General features: G+C 32.9%; 2 protein-coding genes and 3 non-coding genes across 6 annotated transcripts in view; all 5 read left to right on the top strand.

Moving 5' to 3' along the window:
• Positions 1-1,106: 1,106 nt before the first annotated feature.
• LOC136971033 (ATP-dependent RNA helicase DDX19A-like) lies at positions 1,107-3,854 on the top strand. The gene is made up of 9 exons (XM_067265526.1): positions 1,107-1,219; positions 1,550-1,642; positions 1,732-1,834; positions 1,947-2,061; positions 2,237-2,414; positions 2,572-2,809; positions 3,051-3,213; positions 3,299-3,490; positions 3,710-3,854. The coding sequence occupies exons 1-9, from the start codon at positions 1,107-1,109 to the stop codon at positions 3,772-3,774; spliced, it is 1,260 nt and encodes a 419-aa protein (XP_067121627.1). The 3' UTR covers positions 3,775-3,854.
• Positions 3,855-4,722: 868 nt separating this feature from the next.
• Positions 4,723-4,793, top strand: TRNAG-GCC (transfer RNA glycine (anticodon GCC)). The gene has a single exon. It is a non-coding gene; the product is annotated as a tRNA-Gly (tRNA).
• A 3,795-nt stretch (positions 4,794-8,588) lies between these two features.
• Positions 8,589-8,659, top strand: TRNAG-GCC (transfer RNA glycine (anticodon GCC)). Its single transcript has one exon. It is a non-coding gene; the product is annotated as a tRNA-Gly (tRNA).
• Positions 8,660-10,891: 2,232 nt separating this feature from the next.
• TRNAG-GCC (transfer RNA glycine (anticodon GCC)) lies at positions 10,892-10,962 on the top strand. Its single transcript has one exon. It is a non-coding gene; the product is annotated as a tRNA-Gly (tRNA).
• A 493-nt stretch (positions 10,963-11,455) lies between these two features.
• The window catches only part of Uvrag (UV-resistance associated gene), a 33,139-nt gene continuing 28,992 nt past the window's right edge, over positions 11,456-15,602 (top strand). Inside the window, exon 1 of one of the 2 annotated variants that reach the window (XM_067265512.1) lies at positions 11,456-11,603. The gene's annotated coding sequence lies outside the window, so the exon portion shown is untranslated. The remainder of the gene's footprint in view (positions 11,604-15,602) is intronic. The other variant, XM_067265513.1, reaches the window with a different exon arrangement.

Here is a 15,602-nt window from a genome sequence, read left to right as displayed (position 1 = left end):
ATGTAATGTATACAGAATATCTCTGTGATATTTTAAGGCTTTTAAGTGTAATAATAATTTCAATCACATTAATTACGTTAAATTTGGAGAATAAAACTCGTTTTCGTCAAAATTTCATTCGATATTCATTAGTTAATTTCTAACTTTCCTCTGTATAGAGCTTGATTCAAAGCTGAAGATATTCGCGTATACCGCTTCACCCTACGAAGGTTATAGATCAATTAAGGCCTCGTGCTTTTAAGCATATTATTATTTAATGGAAAAGAAAAGGCCATTTACTTATGGCTAGGCTTAAAGACAATGCTACTTGTGCGTATTTTCACGCTCCAGGTGTTTTGCTTAGTTGGGGGTCTTAGTTCGTTTAACTAATTAACGTATGCGAGACACACTTTTGCACACGGCACCGAAAGGCTTTGTTCGAGCCCCTACAATAACTTTTTGACGCCAGGTGACATTGTCTGTCTTTCGAGAGAGTGACGTTGGTCAGTTGGGAGCGAGAATCTACGGAGTTCACTTCGATAGTTGTCTGTGATTGAAGAAGTTCTTTAAAATATCTTTTAATCTGTTATTTGGAAGCTAAATATGGATGGAAAGATGGCAGGTTGCGGTCTACGGACAGAAGATCGAGAGAAAAGTCTATCGCAGAAGGTAAGCGGTTAAACCAAACATAGATGCTTCCTGTATGATGTGTACTTTAAAAAAGTCCAACTTAGAGTCAAATCGAACAAAATCCTTCCTTAATTTTAATAATGAAGAGATGAGAGTTTAAATACTTTTTAATTATATTTTACAGATTGAAAGTATAAAGATCGAATCTGCAAATGACTTGGCACCCGCGGTGAAGATTGCAGCAAACGTTTTTCCTGAAAATTCTATTGTTAATGGCGAACCCGACGAAGCTGGTACGATGAATTTTGTTGTTATCGCTTAAAAATTAGCAACGAAGTGATTTAAATCCATTAAATTTCTTTGTTTTTTCTAAATTCTAGCAATTTTTCACATATTAATGCTAAAGCGATTAACCGTATTACACGAATATTATTCTATTGAAGAAATTGAATATTTTTCTTACGTTTTTAGAAATTTCCCTTGCCGAAACATCGTTAATGAGAAAATTTCTACATACGAAACTTGTTCGTACCTCTCAAAACTTGGAAGTCGAGAGAAAGAACCCAAATTCTCCTTTATTTTCCGTCAAATCTTTCGAAGAATTAAACTTGTAAGTGTAATTTTCAACACTTTAAAATAAATATTATGTATCGGGCATATATTTAAGTGAAAAGTGTTATTCCTTATAGTATTAATTGACGTGGCTATAAATTTATGTTCAAAACGGTATAATTTTAGATGAGTTTTTCAATTCTTTATTGGATATTTCTGTAAATACGCGAAGGAAATGACTTTAAAGCGTAAACGGAATGCAGTAAACAATTAGAAATTTTGACTGTAAATTGTACATAATATCTCATCAATTGTTACTTTTACAATTATTTTGTTATATTTTAGTAACGTGATAATACAAATTACACATTTCTATTCGCATGTGCAGGCGTCCAGAACTTCTGAGAGGTGTTTACGAAATGGGATTCAATGCGCCATCTAAAATACAAGAAACAACAGTTCCGACGTTACTGGCGGATCCGTAAGTACATTTACTTTTCTACTTTATTTATAAATGTGCAGTTTGTAATTATAAAGTACGTAATTTCGATAATTTTTGTCATAAAACAGACCTCAAAATCTGATTGCTCAGTCTCAGAGTGGTACTGGAAAAACTGCCGCTTTTTTGCTGGCCGGTTTGAACAGAGTGGATCCACATAAGAGATTTCCACAGGTAATTTATGTTAATTTTATTTAATATAAGAAACTTGTCAAAGAATTAAATTTGGAAAGCAAATAGAAACTTTTAAAATTTGTAAATTGAATTCATTTTATTTCGAATTCAGTTATTAATTCTGTCGCCAACCTACGAGTTAGCAGAACAGACCGGATGTGTTGCAAAGCAAATGACAAAGTTCTGTCCGAAAATTGGAATTCGTCTTGGAGTAAAAGGACAAACACGTAAGTCTTGTTTTAAAATATTATCGTCTTTCTGTCCGAGTAACGATCCATCCGACAGCCTCTTACTCACCAATATTCCTGCTTCACTGATGAGTATTGGGCAACGAGGAGGGCCACTGGAACCTTTACATTTACGAAAGTAATCGTGAAATAATCGCTTATTTTTTGCCTTTAGTGGGCAGAGGTGAAAAGATATCGGAGCAAGTTATTATTGGAACCCCCGGCAAAATGTTAGATTGGAGCAGGAGATTCAAATTGTTCGACCCGAAGAAAATTAAGGTGTTTGTACTGGATGAAGCCGATATCATGATCGCCACCCACGGCTATCACGATCAATCGATCCGAATTCACAAGTAAGTTAGCCTTTTTTTAATGAAATCCCCTGTAAAATTAAAAAGAGAGTCTTCGCCTCTTACCTAGGACATTAGCGAGACATTAAGTTATTTTTAGCTTTTTAAATACGGCCTGCGAGTGGTCGATGAAAGAATTAATGGCTTGTGTTTTTAACAGTCAACTTTCACCCGAGTGCCAGGTGATGATGTTTTCTGCCACTTACACCGAAGAAATCGTGGCTTTTGCCGAATTGATTGTGCCTAATGCAGTTGTTTTACGGCTGAAGAAAGAAGACGAGAGCCTGAACAACATCAAACAGTATTACGTGCTTTGCCGAAATATCGAGGAGAAATTTAATGCGTTAGCGAATATTTACGGAGTTTTATCCATTGGCCAGGCAATTATATTTTGCCAGGTAAGTTTTGTTTATTCGTGTATATTGTAAACTAGTAATCGCGAATTAATTAATTATGGAAAATTAGACGAAAATTAAACTTGTATTTAAAATGTTTTTGTAAGGAATTGTTAATACGCCGTTGAATATCATTTATATTTAAGGCAAAAGTTTGCGTAACGAGCAGAGAAATGAGAAAATACTCATTAGATATTTCATTTCCTATAATAAAAAGTTGAAATATTTTAAATTAATATTGCAGACGAGACGAGCCGCTGCTTGGCTGTCCGAAAAGATGAGAAAAGAGGGACACGCAGTTGGCCTTTTATCCGGCGATTTGTCCATCGAGCAACGAATTGCTGTCATCGAGATGTTTAGAGATGCAAAAGTGAAGGTCCTCATTACGACCAACGTTTGTGCGAGAGGTATGCGAGTTCTTATTATTGTTAAATTAATGGAAATTGCATTCACTTGGACATAATATTAATAAGATGCAATTTTTTTCCATAGGTATCGATATCGAACAAGTTACTTTAGTGGTAAACTTTGATTTGCCCGTCGATCAGCATGGTCACGTGGATTGCCAGACCTACCTTCATCGAATTGGGCGTACGGGCAGGTTCGGAAAACCTGGAATTGCCATAAACATGATAGATGGAAAAAGAACAATGGACATGTTAGAAAAAATTGAAGATTACTTCAGTAAGTTTTCGTGTTTTCTTTAACACGTAAATGTGTGCAGAAAAACAAATGTTTTAATTGTTATACTGCACACTCAAAAATATTTTTTATTTCTCGACTTTTGTTAAATTAATTTAAACAAATACTATAGTAAATTTTTGTATTTTTGTTTAGTAGTTAGACGATTTTTAAGTTTGAACACGAACGAAAATTTTAAACGTTGCGAATTTTCTGTTTCAGAGCGCAAGATCACCCTATTGGATGCCGAAGACGTGGACCAAATCGAAAAACTCGAACAGGATTGAGTCCTCGGGTACGACTTGAGCCGTAAAATTTTGCATATTTTGTCAACTTTGTAAAAGGAATATCGTTTAAAAACAATAGAAATTTCCACGTATGGAATAGAGCCGTGTAAAATAGACACGAAGGATGATCCCGAAGCTTTTTATATTAAGTGCATTTTTGTAAATTTCGAGCAACCTCGAGTTGGCATTTTATACACATAAGCACATTTTACGGATTCTTCTGAAATCATATTTCCATGTTTGATGTGACGAAAGCGTGCAGAGTTTTAATTTGTATGTGATTACCAGTAAACAGATAATCTAAAATAATCAACGTTATTGTTCTAATACACTTTCCGGTGAGAAGGTCGCCTTACAGATGCTGTATAGTGTTTTTTACTGGCAAAAAACTGATGTTTAGTTGTAAATAAAATTATTGACTTTGATGACAAATGTGGCTTAAGTTTTCTTAATTTTTTTCAATATTTATTTAGTGCAAAACAGAATAAGGCGCAACTTTCGAACACCTGCATCTAAATCAGTAATTGTGGATCTTTAAATTTCTAAATACTTTTCAACCTAATAACAGTTATTTCCATAACAACACTTAACCTATTACGCAATTTAAGTGCAATTTCTAATTTATATCGCTTGTTCCGGTAACTTAATTTGTTTTTTTAATTTACTAATTTCAAAACGAAAATACCTAGACGTGAATCTAAATATACGTTATGATGTTTTCTGTCTTTAAGCAGCGACGTCACGTATGCATTTGCTAGTAAACGAGGTTGTCCGTTATGCATTATTGTGAAACACCCGTAAGTAATTCGAGCAGTGTTATATTAAAGTAATTTTAATTAACGTAAGCGGGAAGAAGACAGATCGTTTTTCCGTTGACGAGTGGAAAACCAGTTTGGAATACGGGTCGACGACATTATAAATGTATAAATAGAGGTGCCATTGCGTCCAGCATCGGTGGTTCAGTGGTAGAATGCTCGCCTGCCACGCGGGCGGCCCGGGTTCGATTCCCGGCCGATGCATTTTTATTTTGCACAAGCAGAAGGGTCGAGAGATTGTCGGGAGGAACCCTGTACATAGTTAATCCTGCCTTTTTAATTATCTTAATGTTAATGGATTAATAATTTATTTATTTAAAGCAGTGATTCTCAAACTTTTTCGATCCACTGCCCCCTTTGTTCCATAAAGTTATACCCAACGCTTCCTAAAGCCCTGGTCACACTATGCGATTTCCAGCCGCGCAGGCGACTGCAACCGCAACAAGCGCGAGTCGCGCGCGTTTTCTCGTGGTCACACATTGTTCGTTGACGTTGCAACTCGGAACACGTGACCCTATAATAAACCAATAAAATTACGGTAGCTTGTTTTTGTTTACTTTCGTGAGTTTACCGACATTTTACGTTCTACTTCAGAGTATTTACGGAATTTTAGCCACTTTTCTTATTAAAATAGCAAGCAGTTCCTTTCCTGGAATGAATAAAAGAAAAAAGGCGATAATTTCGTTAGAACTGGCGAGAATATAGTTTAAAACAAAATCAGTTTTTCTGAAAAACTATATATATAAAAACAATGATTTTTACTATACAAGATGGTTTTAAAATAAGAAACAAAATAATTTAATAATGCCGGACACGTGTTATTTTGATTTACAGCTTTCAAAATATATTATTTGTTCTCGGGGAGTCAAAAAATGCGAACTCTTAGAAATAGACCTTTAACATTTATTTCAAAGTGCAAAAGGAATTATAATGCCAAGTGAGGAAACAGAAAATCCCTCCTTTCTAGCAATATGCAATTTTTTTGGCTTATGCTGGGAAAAATTACCTTGGTTGGAACTGAAAAAAATTTTTTAAGACATTATACAATCAAACAATGGTAAAAGGTCGACTTTGTAAAATGGTAAGGTTTATGATGGTTTTGACGAACAGTAATGCAGGAGAGGCTATGCAATGCTGTATGGTAAAAAGAAAAAATATTCAGTATGGTGAGAAAAAGACAATGTACCTTAACAAAAGAAGTATTAACATAGCAAAACGTCGTACAAAGGCAATCATCGTGCAATATCAATATTCGTGACGCATCAAGATGGAACACATCATAAATCTCGGTATAGATCAGGAGTGTCCAACGTTTTTGTTTCTCTGGGCCACATTAGAAGAGTCGTGGAGTATACTTGTGGCCCAATCCTTAAATATACTTGTATATTTAAGGATTAACATGTCTAGATTATAGTAATAAGTATTAAAACTTTATCACGAAAAAGGATATTTTAGAAAATTACTTCTACAGACACTTTCAATTTTTACTTAGAAATACTGTAGATAAATTCATTTATTTTAAAGGAGACAAACAAAAATTTATTTGAAAAAAACAAATATTTGTTTTATTTGGGTCTCTAATTAATAAAAAACGACGAAACACCATTTTAAAGTGCATTTTTATTCAACTAATATATTTATAAATATGTAACCCAGGAAGTATCCAATGCGCCAAATGATATTTTTTTTACGCCAAACTAAAAAAAAGATAGCCAAATTTTGCAACGCTGGAAGGAATACTAAATAAAGCTGGAGTTGGAACTCAAAAGATTATAGGCCCAAATGCGGGGAAAGGAGAGAAAAAACAAAAGATGAAATGAAAAAGGTTGGAAAATTAAGGGTCAATATTTGCATAACGGAAGATCTATTTAACCTTTCTCACTACTTTTTATCTTTTGGCCTTTCTCTCCTTTCACCGAATTGGGTCTATAATCCTTTGAGTTACGACTCTAGCTTTATTTAGTATTCTTTCCTCATTCGCACATTTCCAAGTATTTGAAAACATTTCCTTTCCACTCAAATATAAAATATTTATAAAGGGTTACGGCTTTGCGAAACTTCTTTTTTGAGTTTATGCCGTTAAAATGAATAAATAAAAATAAAATTTCAAAAATTTGTCGGTTTTGTTTACGCATTTATTGAGCCGCGGGTTGGGCACCCCTGGTATATATTTACGGTATATACAGTAAAATATACCGGAAAATACCTAAACGTAAATCTAAATACGTTATGATGTTTTCTGTCTTTAAGCAGCGACGTCACATATTCAATTGCTATAATGAATTTTTCTCGTCATTTGCGGAAACGAATTGAATTTCGGGAACTTTTCTATAAAATTAGATGTAACAGGACCATAAAAGAGTATGTAAATAAACCCAAAATGAATGATAATTTTATGGAGAACTCGAAATTCTACTACAAATTTCCAAACAAACTCGTTTATAAATAGTACAACACCGCAACAAACAAAAGTTACATTTTGTTTATAAGATTCAAAGTTTCTGATCAGAGAAAATGTAATTTTGAATAATTAGATCAATTTTTTGCCATTACACGAACGAAAACATTTTCTAATTACCAATATAATAAATAATGTGAATAACCTATATCGTATCTCCGTTTTTAACGAAAACTACAGTGATTTGCCTAATACGAAAAAAAAGATACGGGCTTAACACGGATAAACACTAAATCCAAAATCTCCATTATTGTAACTCTTTAATCAATCCTATCTTAACGCTAACATGTCCATAATTAAATGTGTATAATTCCCATCAATCCCTTTTCGTCCCGAGTTCTCGGGAATCTCGAAGGCATCCCATATTAATAATTTATGTACAGGCTTAACTATATATATTTTGACTATTTTTTCTTTCTTTTTACGAAAGCTTCCAAAAATGTTTAAAAATGAACACAAACTGTCTAATCGATTTAAAGTCTAAAATCGTGAAATATAAATATTAACCCCGGAAATCCCGCAAATTTCTTAAAAGTTCACTTTATTCTTATTTTGTGTTAAGGTTGAAAACATTTTGCAAATAGAAAGTACAATTAAATCATATACTGTCAGAATACATTTGTATTAAAAAGTAACTAAAATAAAATTTTTCTTTGTTGACCTAAGTAGAAATTGACTTAAAAAAATTTTTTTATATTACTTGTTTAAAGGTGATGTTCCCTTTTGTTTGTGCTTCTTTGATGTTTCTCATTACATCCACTAACGTGAAAGTTCGTAATCCATTAGTGTGCAAATGATATCGTGCAACATAGGGGTGTAGTCTTTTTTTTTTTTTTTTTTTAACTCTTTCCGCTTTGTGGGCACTAAGAGGGCCTCTTTTAGTAGGCCCATTATGGGTTCGGCCAGGCCCACAATGGGGCGACCGGGTGGTGAGGGACGGGGCCCGACATATCCGAACGGACCACCCCCCGAAAAATTCCTGGGGATTTTTCGACCCGTTCGGATTCGATCCCGGGTCCCCCAGAGCGGTAGGCTGCCACCTTAACCGCTCGGCCATCCGGCCGCTACAGGGGTGTAGTCGTGAATTAAAAAGTCAGGATTCTAACCGGCGCCCAGAGTTTGAATCGCCACCGTCTGTAGAGTTCTGTGTAGGCAGAGCGCAACTTTGTGGTGCAATAACTACAAAACGGCTTAAATGAGACAAAAATGATTTATGTATTCATAATCAGCGCAAAAAGCTGTGCAAGAAGTAATTTTCTCAGTTTTTTGGCCGAAATACACAGTCTAAAGTTTAACCTAGATGTTCACAAAGTAAAAAGCTTCACCCTGCTTATAAAAAAGTACTAAGGCACCGCCCTGGTATGTCCTAGCATGACTGCAGCGTTGGTATAACACCAATATGTAATTTAACCGGTTGTTATATTAAAGTAATCTTATAAGCGGATAGAATATCGTTTGCTTTTCTCTACAGAAAAGGAAAACAAGTTGCGGATACAGGTCGATGACATTATAAATGTATAATTTGAAAGAATGTTATTCAAGCATCGGTGGTTCAGTGGTAGAATGCTCGCCTGCCACGCGGGCGGCCCGGGTTCGATTCCCGGCCAATGCAGTTTTATTTTGCACAAGCGCACATGCACAACAATTTTGACTACAAACAGATTTGGATCGGTCTTCGCGAATTTTTTGCTGGAAATATTTCTGTAAACTTTTAATTTCTTTGTTACCAGTTGGAAAAATATTAATACTCTAATTTATTACCGGTAATACGAACACAAAATCAGCGGGCGCGCGAAAACAGTTTAAGCAATGTTTTTACGAACATCGGGTATGAACACGTGTTTAAAATGAAAAAAAAAATGGCCGCCGTTTACAGGGTGTAGTTGTTGGGAGTCAGCCGTTATTATACAATATGTTCGATTATGTTTATATTATTAAATGATTTTCTTAAAGCTTTAAGGAAGTAATTTAAATATTGTTAAAACATTATAATATAACATCACGAAATTTATAAGCTTCTTTGTAATTATGTAATCAAGGCTCAAGTGAAATGAAATAAGGCCCGTAACAAATGTCAGGCCTCATCCATAAAAATGTATGTTTAAAATCAATATAGAAAACTCTGTTTTGCAACTTTCCCGAACTCCTGTTTGCAACTTTATTTACACCACTTTCTTACATAAAAGACTAAATTTAAAGGTTTTTTTGTGATCTGGCCGGAGTTTGATGTACTGCTGGCCAACTTATTGATTAATTAATTAGTTAAAATGACGGACCAGTTACATTATAATGTTATATTCCCGGCCATATGTACTACATTAAACTGTCAGATCGGTTACAAGGCAATTTGTAATTCGTTATTTGCGAGTAATATCATACAACACCGATAACACTGCACAACAATAAAAATGTTTCGGGCTCAAAATTAGCGTATTCTTATGTATTTCCATCTGCTGAATTCAAAAATCATCAAAAAAAATGACTGATTAGCTCTTGCTTTGGAGATCGGTGACATGTCATTTTTTAGTGTTTACATTTGTATTTTGGGGGAAAATTTATTTTTTGGGAGTTGTCACACCTCTCATCTGACATATCACAACATTCTTCATATGTTTGTAGGTTATAAACATAATAAATATAGCTATGACTCTGAGTTTAATATTGTTTCTGTTTTTCTTTGCTAATATTCCTGGTTTTGGAGTGCTATTGAAGTGTAATAAATACTGGTTATACCAAAATTCCACGAAAATGTGTAAATTTACTGAACAATTTTTGTTATATTTGTAGTGAAAAAACATTTTTGTCACAGAAACGCAATCTGACGCCTCTTGTGAAGACTGCCTATCACCATTATTTTGGTATGAAGTAGGGGACCAGGATATGTCATGGGCTCCACATATATGTTGCAACTCTTGTTCCGTTATACTACGAGAATGGCTGAAAAAAAAAAAAAAAAACGATTTATGGCTTTTGCCGTGCCTAAGGTTTGGCGGGAGCTTACAAACCATACAGATGACTGCTATTTCTGCTTGACTCTACCTATAAAGGTAAGATTGTCAATGAAGAAGAAAGAAACAGTTCAATACCCAAATTTTCCATCTGCTATTCGACCTATTCCACATTCAGATAGTTTACCAGTTACTACTCCACTCCAACATTATGAAGTAAAAAAATGAAGAAAGTGTGGGAGAAGAAGAACCCAACAAGCCTTCCATATTCCATGACACTGATTTTAAGGTACAAGATGATACACCACACAGACTGGAATTGAGTGATTTCATTAAAGACCTAGAATTGTCAAAGAATAGGGCGGAACTTCTAAGGTCAAGACTACAGCAATGGAATCTTCTCCAACGTGATGTCAGGGTCTCACATTACAGAGAACGTCAGAGGGATCTGCTTCCTTTTTTTGAGGAAAAAAAAACAATCTGGTTGTTTGCTGTGACATTAATGGCTTGATGAAATGTCAAACATTTTCAAAAATTCAAAAGCATTTTCAATGTTGTTAGCATATGTAATTAAAACGTATCATTTTCTCTTAAGCCATTAAAATCACATACTGCCACCTATTGTATATCATAGAAACTAGAGCTAATAAAAATTTTTCTTTGTCATATTCGACTTTCTCACCCCAAAATTAGCAAGATTTCACTCATGAAATAAAGGAAACATTCAAAAACATTTGTTTATGTTTTGTTGTGCAGTGTAATTTAACCGGTTGCTATAACTAATGTTAATATAAGCGGGGGAAAAACGGATTATTTTCACGTAAAAGAGAGGAAAACCAGTTTTAAATATTGGTCAATGACATTATAAAAGTATAATTTGAAAGAATAATATTCAAGCATCGGTGGTTCAGTGGTAGAATGCTCGCCTGCCACGCGGGCGGCCCGGGTTCGATTCCCGGCCGATGCATTTTTATTTTGCACCGGCACAAAAGCTCAAAATTTTGTTCGTGCAGGATTTTGCGCGAGGAAAAAGTCAAAAATAAAATAATTCAATAAATTTGTCCAAAACATTGTTTTATCATACGCAACACGGTTTTGTTATTAGTTTCTAAGTCAAATGAAAAGGAATGAAACCTAACATATAAGTAACAAACAGCTAAGTACACAAACCAATAGAGTAGTCCGTTTCACACGAAACTAAGCAAGCAAACCAATAAAAGAATCCGTTGCACGCGAAACGATTACACTATTGGCTCGCTTACGCATCCACGATATTCCTCGCCGCCATACAATCGATTTTTTTTTTAAACTTTCTAAAAATTAATACTTTATATTTATAAAATTTGCAAATTACGCGTCATTAAATAATAAACATTTATTATCTAATGTTTTGCAAGTAAAAAATATTCGGAATATTTATAATATTTGGCTATTTTTACCGATGCTATCGTCTGGTCACTTCGTATGTGTACCGTGCAGCAGTGGGTGGATGATAGAAGTCGTTAAATGTGCAGGTTGCGATGTTTCTTCCGTAACCTCGGAGTAAACCGAATAAATTATTTAAGAAATTAATCAAAATTGTATAATAACTTACGTATTTATAAAATGGTTCGTATAGTTTATTATATATCCGTTACCCGCTTCAATTATGCTAATTAGGAAACAGTATATGTGTGTCAGTAGGTTATTTAATCAGGTTTTATACTTAGCACACGCAGATACACTTAGATTTATCCCTCAATTTGCATAAAATATTACTTAATTAATATATATATCATCATTACGTTACATATTTTATTCTTTAAAGGTTATATGATTGCAATTTAAGTAATGATGATTGCAGTTCTGAATGAGTTGTTTGGACCCCCAAAATTTTACAGTTTGTAACTCCTGTGGCTCTGGTAAGGTTCCAACTGCAGTCATTACAGAACTGCATTTGTATCCGACTTCGAAAGAGCTAAGAACTGAGATGGACACCTTGGAAAATTAATAAAATTCTTATAAATAATACTATATTAAAAATATCCACTGAAGAGGCAAAGAAAATCTTGCGAAATGCATTTGGATATTTTGAATGATAACGCATGGTTGGTGAATAATAAAGTAAGAAGTATTTATTAATTTCCAAGGTGTCCATCTCAGTTCTTAGCTCTTTCGAAGTCGGATAGAAAAGAGTTATTTTTACAAACTCGTTTATTTTTCAAGAAATATTACTTAATTAATATATATATCATCATTACGTTACATATTTTATTCTTTAAAGGTTATATGATTGCAATTTAAGTAATGATGATTGCAGTTCTGAATGAGTTGTTTGGACCCCCAAAATTTTACAGTTTGTTACTCCTGTGGCTCTGGTAAGGTTCCAACTGCATCATTCAGAACTGCATTTGTATCTGAGCTAATGGGAATTATGGTAGAAGTTACTGTTACTGGTTGGTGCAATGAGAGATTGCGCTAACCGGTCTGGTTTTTGGGGAAGCGGGACGATGGGACGGGATGATTCCGTCGAAAATTTTCCCTACTGGTTTTGTTTTAAACTTCTTTTCGGGGCTTAAACTTGCTTGGCGCTTGAACGTTACCATTAGCACTGTAGACTTTCTGAACCTTCTTCCCGTCGTCGATGTTTTGTCAACTCTGTAAATCTGTGTGTGTTGTGTACAGTTTTGCCGGCCTGGCATAAAAAAGGGAGGCCCGTCTAAAGGTTTTCCTTTTTTCAATGGAGGTGCTCCTTATTTTGGAAAAAATTCCGAGACTCTCTGGAAAATGGTCTTCGTCGAAGTAACGACACATGTGGCCAACTTTAAATCCGTAATCTCCCCTACTTTCCCAATTATCACCCAGGTTATAAAGGGTTTTTTGTCTATGCAAATGGTCTTTATGAAGAAAATTGATGTATTGTAACATAAAACTCTTATGGCATAAGTACTCTCGTACTTGCAAAATTACCACGAAACTATCTTGTCCTGCCACCATATCTCCCATAAAATGGGCATGGTTAATATTTATAGAGTGCAGTCTCTTGTTGCACTGATAATACAGGTGTATTGTCAATTACATTATGTTATCCAAAAGTAACCAACTAATAGTCTAGTCTATAGTTTGTCTATTTTAAAATAATAAGTTTTAATTTATTCATTGACAGTATCTTATATGTGAAAGTGTTTTGAATGTGTCTTAATTTTTGTACATAGCTGGCAAAATAAACGAATATAAATCGAATTTCATTTATTTTGCTGATTTGTGAGTTTAATAATTGATTATAATTGAAGTTTTTTGAGATGATGAAATTTAAGGAGTTGAGGAGGAATTAATTTAGCTGACTTCTTTGTACAAATTGTCTAACTTGTGTCATTTTTACTTGCTGTTCGTATTTTATTTTGTTGAGTTTTCTAACGTACTTTAATATTGGATTAAATTACATAAAAACAAAATTCAAATATTTTATTTAGAACATAAATTTTGTGCAAGTTTAATTTATGTATGCTCATTAAGGTTATACAGTAAGAGATCACTACTTATTGATGAAACAGTTAAAATGCTCTCATAAGAATAGAAACAACATCAATTAATACATATATAAATTACATAAATACATAAATTATTAAAAACAATATGTAAATTTTACGGAATTGTTTAAAGAATTTCATATGTATTGTTTCAATTATTTTCACGTTGTTATAGCCCATTTATAATAGCTGCAACTTTAAAACTTTGACACTAATCTAAAATAGAAAAACTTAAACAAAATTGATTGCGTTTTGTTTATAGGTAAACAGCAGAAATTCTCTACTTTTTCGAGTCTTTCCAGAGTCGGTGTACAGTTTAAGGGGGAGAGGGGGGATGCAAAATGTACTGTACATTGTATTGTACATGTCGCGAGCGGAGTCAAAAGTGGCTCGTACTATACACAATTAATGGATATCCCCTTAAATGAATTTAATATTTCTTGACTTTGTTATTTATATTTGAGTCTAGTATTTAACTTAATTTTCAATTAGATATAATTTTGTGATTGGTAACTACGAAACGCGGCATTTTAACAGAATTTTGGAATTTATCAGATAATATCAAATTACTGACAGATATGGTCTCTTGCATGAAAACATTTGGTTGTTATATTTAATTCAGAGTTGTTTCGTAAGAATTTTGTACTTTGAACATGTCACTAAGCTTTTATTTTCTATAAATTTTTAATATTAGTCTGAGAATAAAAAAAATTATGTTAAAATTGAACTAATTCATTTGCTATTGGATTGTTGATTTCTAGTAATAGAATTCAGTAGTCATTTCTGAGATAAAGCAGTTCTTTGTTTACAGTTTAAAAATGGAAGTGAATGACCAACATTTAATTTTGTTCATAATCCAAAGTTTAAATGGAAGGGGGGAAAATAGCTACCTATAAATATTCTGACTAAATTTCATCACACTACTGTTTAGTGACTCAAAGGTATTATTTTATAGTCTTTTGGAATGGGTTGAAACAGATTTTTATAGGTTATTACAAAAATAAGTGATGATAAACTTCCAGAGAAATTTTTTCAAAATCTTTGTTAGAAAAAAATTCATAATAATTACAAAAATCGCTTTTAAAATCTTATTTTATGTAGTTTTATGTTTTACTAGTGATGCAAGAGAGGGATGAGAATGAGACCGACGTTTAATTTTTGTCGTTGAAATTAATTGCTGTTATTAAAATGTAAAAAATGGAGGTGGTAGAAATGAATTTTATTTATTAAGAGGATTATTAATTATTTGTAGTTTTATTTGAGAAATATTTTACATATTTTTGTCTTAAATATATGGAATTATAACTGAAATGATAAATGTTTGTCTATTGGTTTCCAACTTTGGCAAGGGAAGTGCCTGAGATTACATTCAGTTTTGCTAATGAATAATCCTTTAAGGAAAATAAAAATAAAAACAAAATATACAAATTATAATTTATCAAATACAGTAATTTGTTTTTTGTGATTAAGCATTAGCTTGTACTTAATAGAATAACTCTTAAAGTTTTACATGTAACTCATTTTTTTTATATAATTTAAATACTTTTCTGTTCTTAACAGATAATTTATAAGCAATTAACAAGCTATTAATTGCTTATAAATTATCTGTTAAGAACAACAAAGTATTTAAATTATTAAAAAAAATGAGTTATATACAATAAAAGCAATTTTGAAAGAGACAAGAAGACAAACATACTTTTTAGATATTTTATGAAAAAATTTATGGCTTTTTTTCCTGTTTCTTCTATTTTTGCCATAAAGATTTAATTAATTTTTAATATACCATCAGAGAACTCTATTTGGAGCACATTTATAGGACAAAAAATTCTCATAATTAAAAAATGAATTAGTGGAGAAAGCAAAGCAATATTATTTTGAATGACCTAGAAAAAACGACAGAACAAATAGAAATAATCTCCTCGTAGCTTGGATAATATAAGATGTCAAAAATATTAAACTATAAATCGTAGTATGATACTAGTCGGTTCAATAATAATATAGATGCTTTAAAAAATAAAGTAAAAAAGATTAATACATGAAGAATATTAGTTAAAAAGATTAAAAGAGCATTTCTAAGTTTTAAACTTAAAACTATTGA

The sequence above is a fragment of the Centruroides vittatus genome, unplaced genomic scaffold (assembly GCF_030686945.1).
Source record: "Centruroides vittatus isolate TY-2023 unplaced genomic scaffold, ASM3068694v2 contig_2273, whole genome shotgun sequence".
Lineage (NCBI taxonomy): Eukaryota > Metazoa > Arthropoda > Arachnida > Scorpiones > Buthidae > Centruroides > Centruroides vittatus.
This window is presented reverse-complemented; position numbering and strand designations above follow the sequence as displayed.

Coding starts and splice junctions, on each gene's coding strand:
- LOC136971033 (XM_067265526.1), top strand. CDS start 1,107: ATGAGAAAATTTCTACATACGAAACTTGTTCGTACCTCTCAAAACTTG. Junction 1,835..1,946: donor CACATAAGAGATTTCCACAG/GTAATTTATGTT, acceptor TTTCGAATTCAG/TTATTAATTCTGTCGCCAAC. Junction 2,810..3,050: donor AGGCAATTATATTTTGCCAG/GTAAGTTTTGTT, acceptor TTAATATTGCAG/ACGAGACGAGCCGCTGCTTG.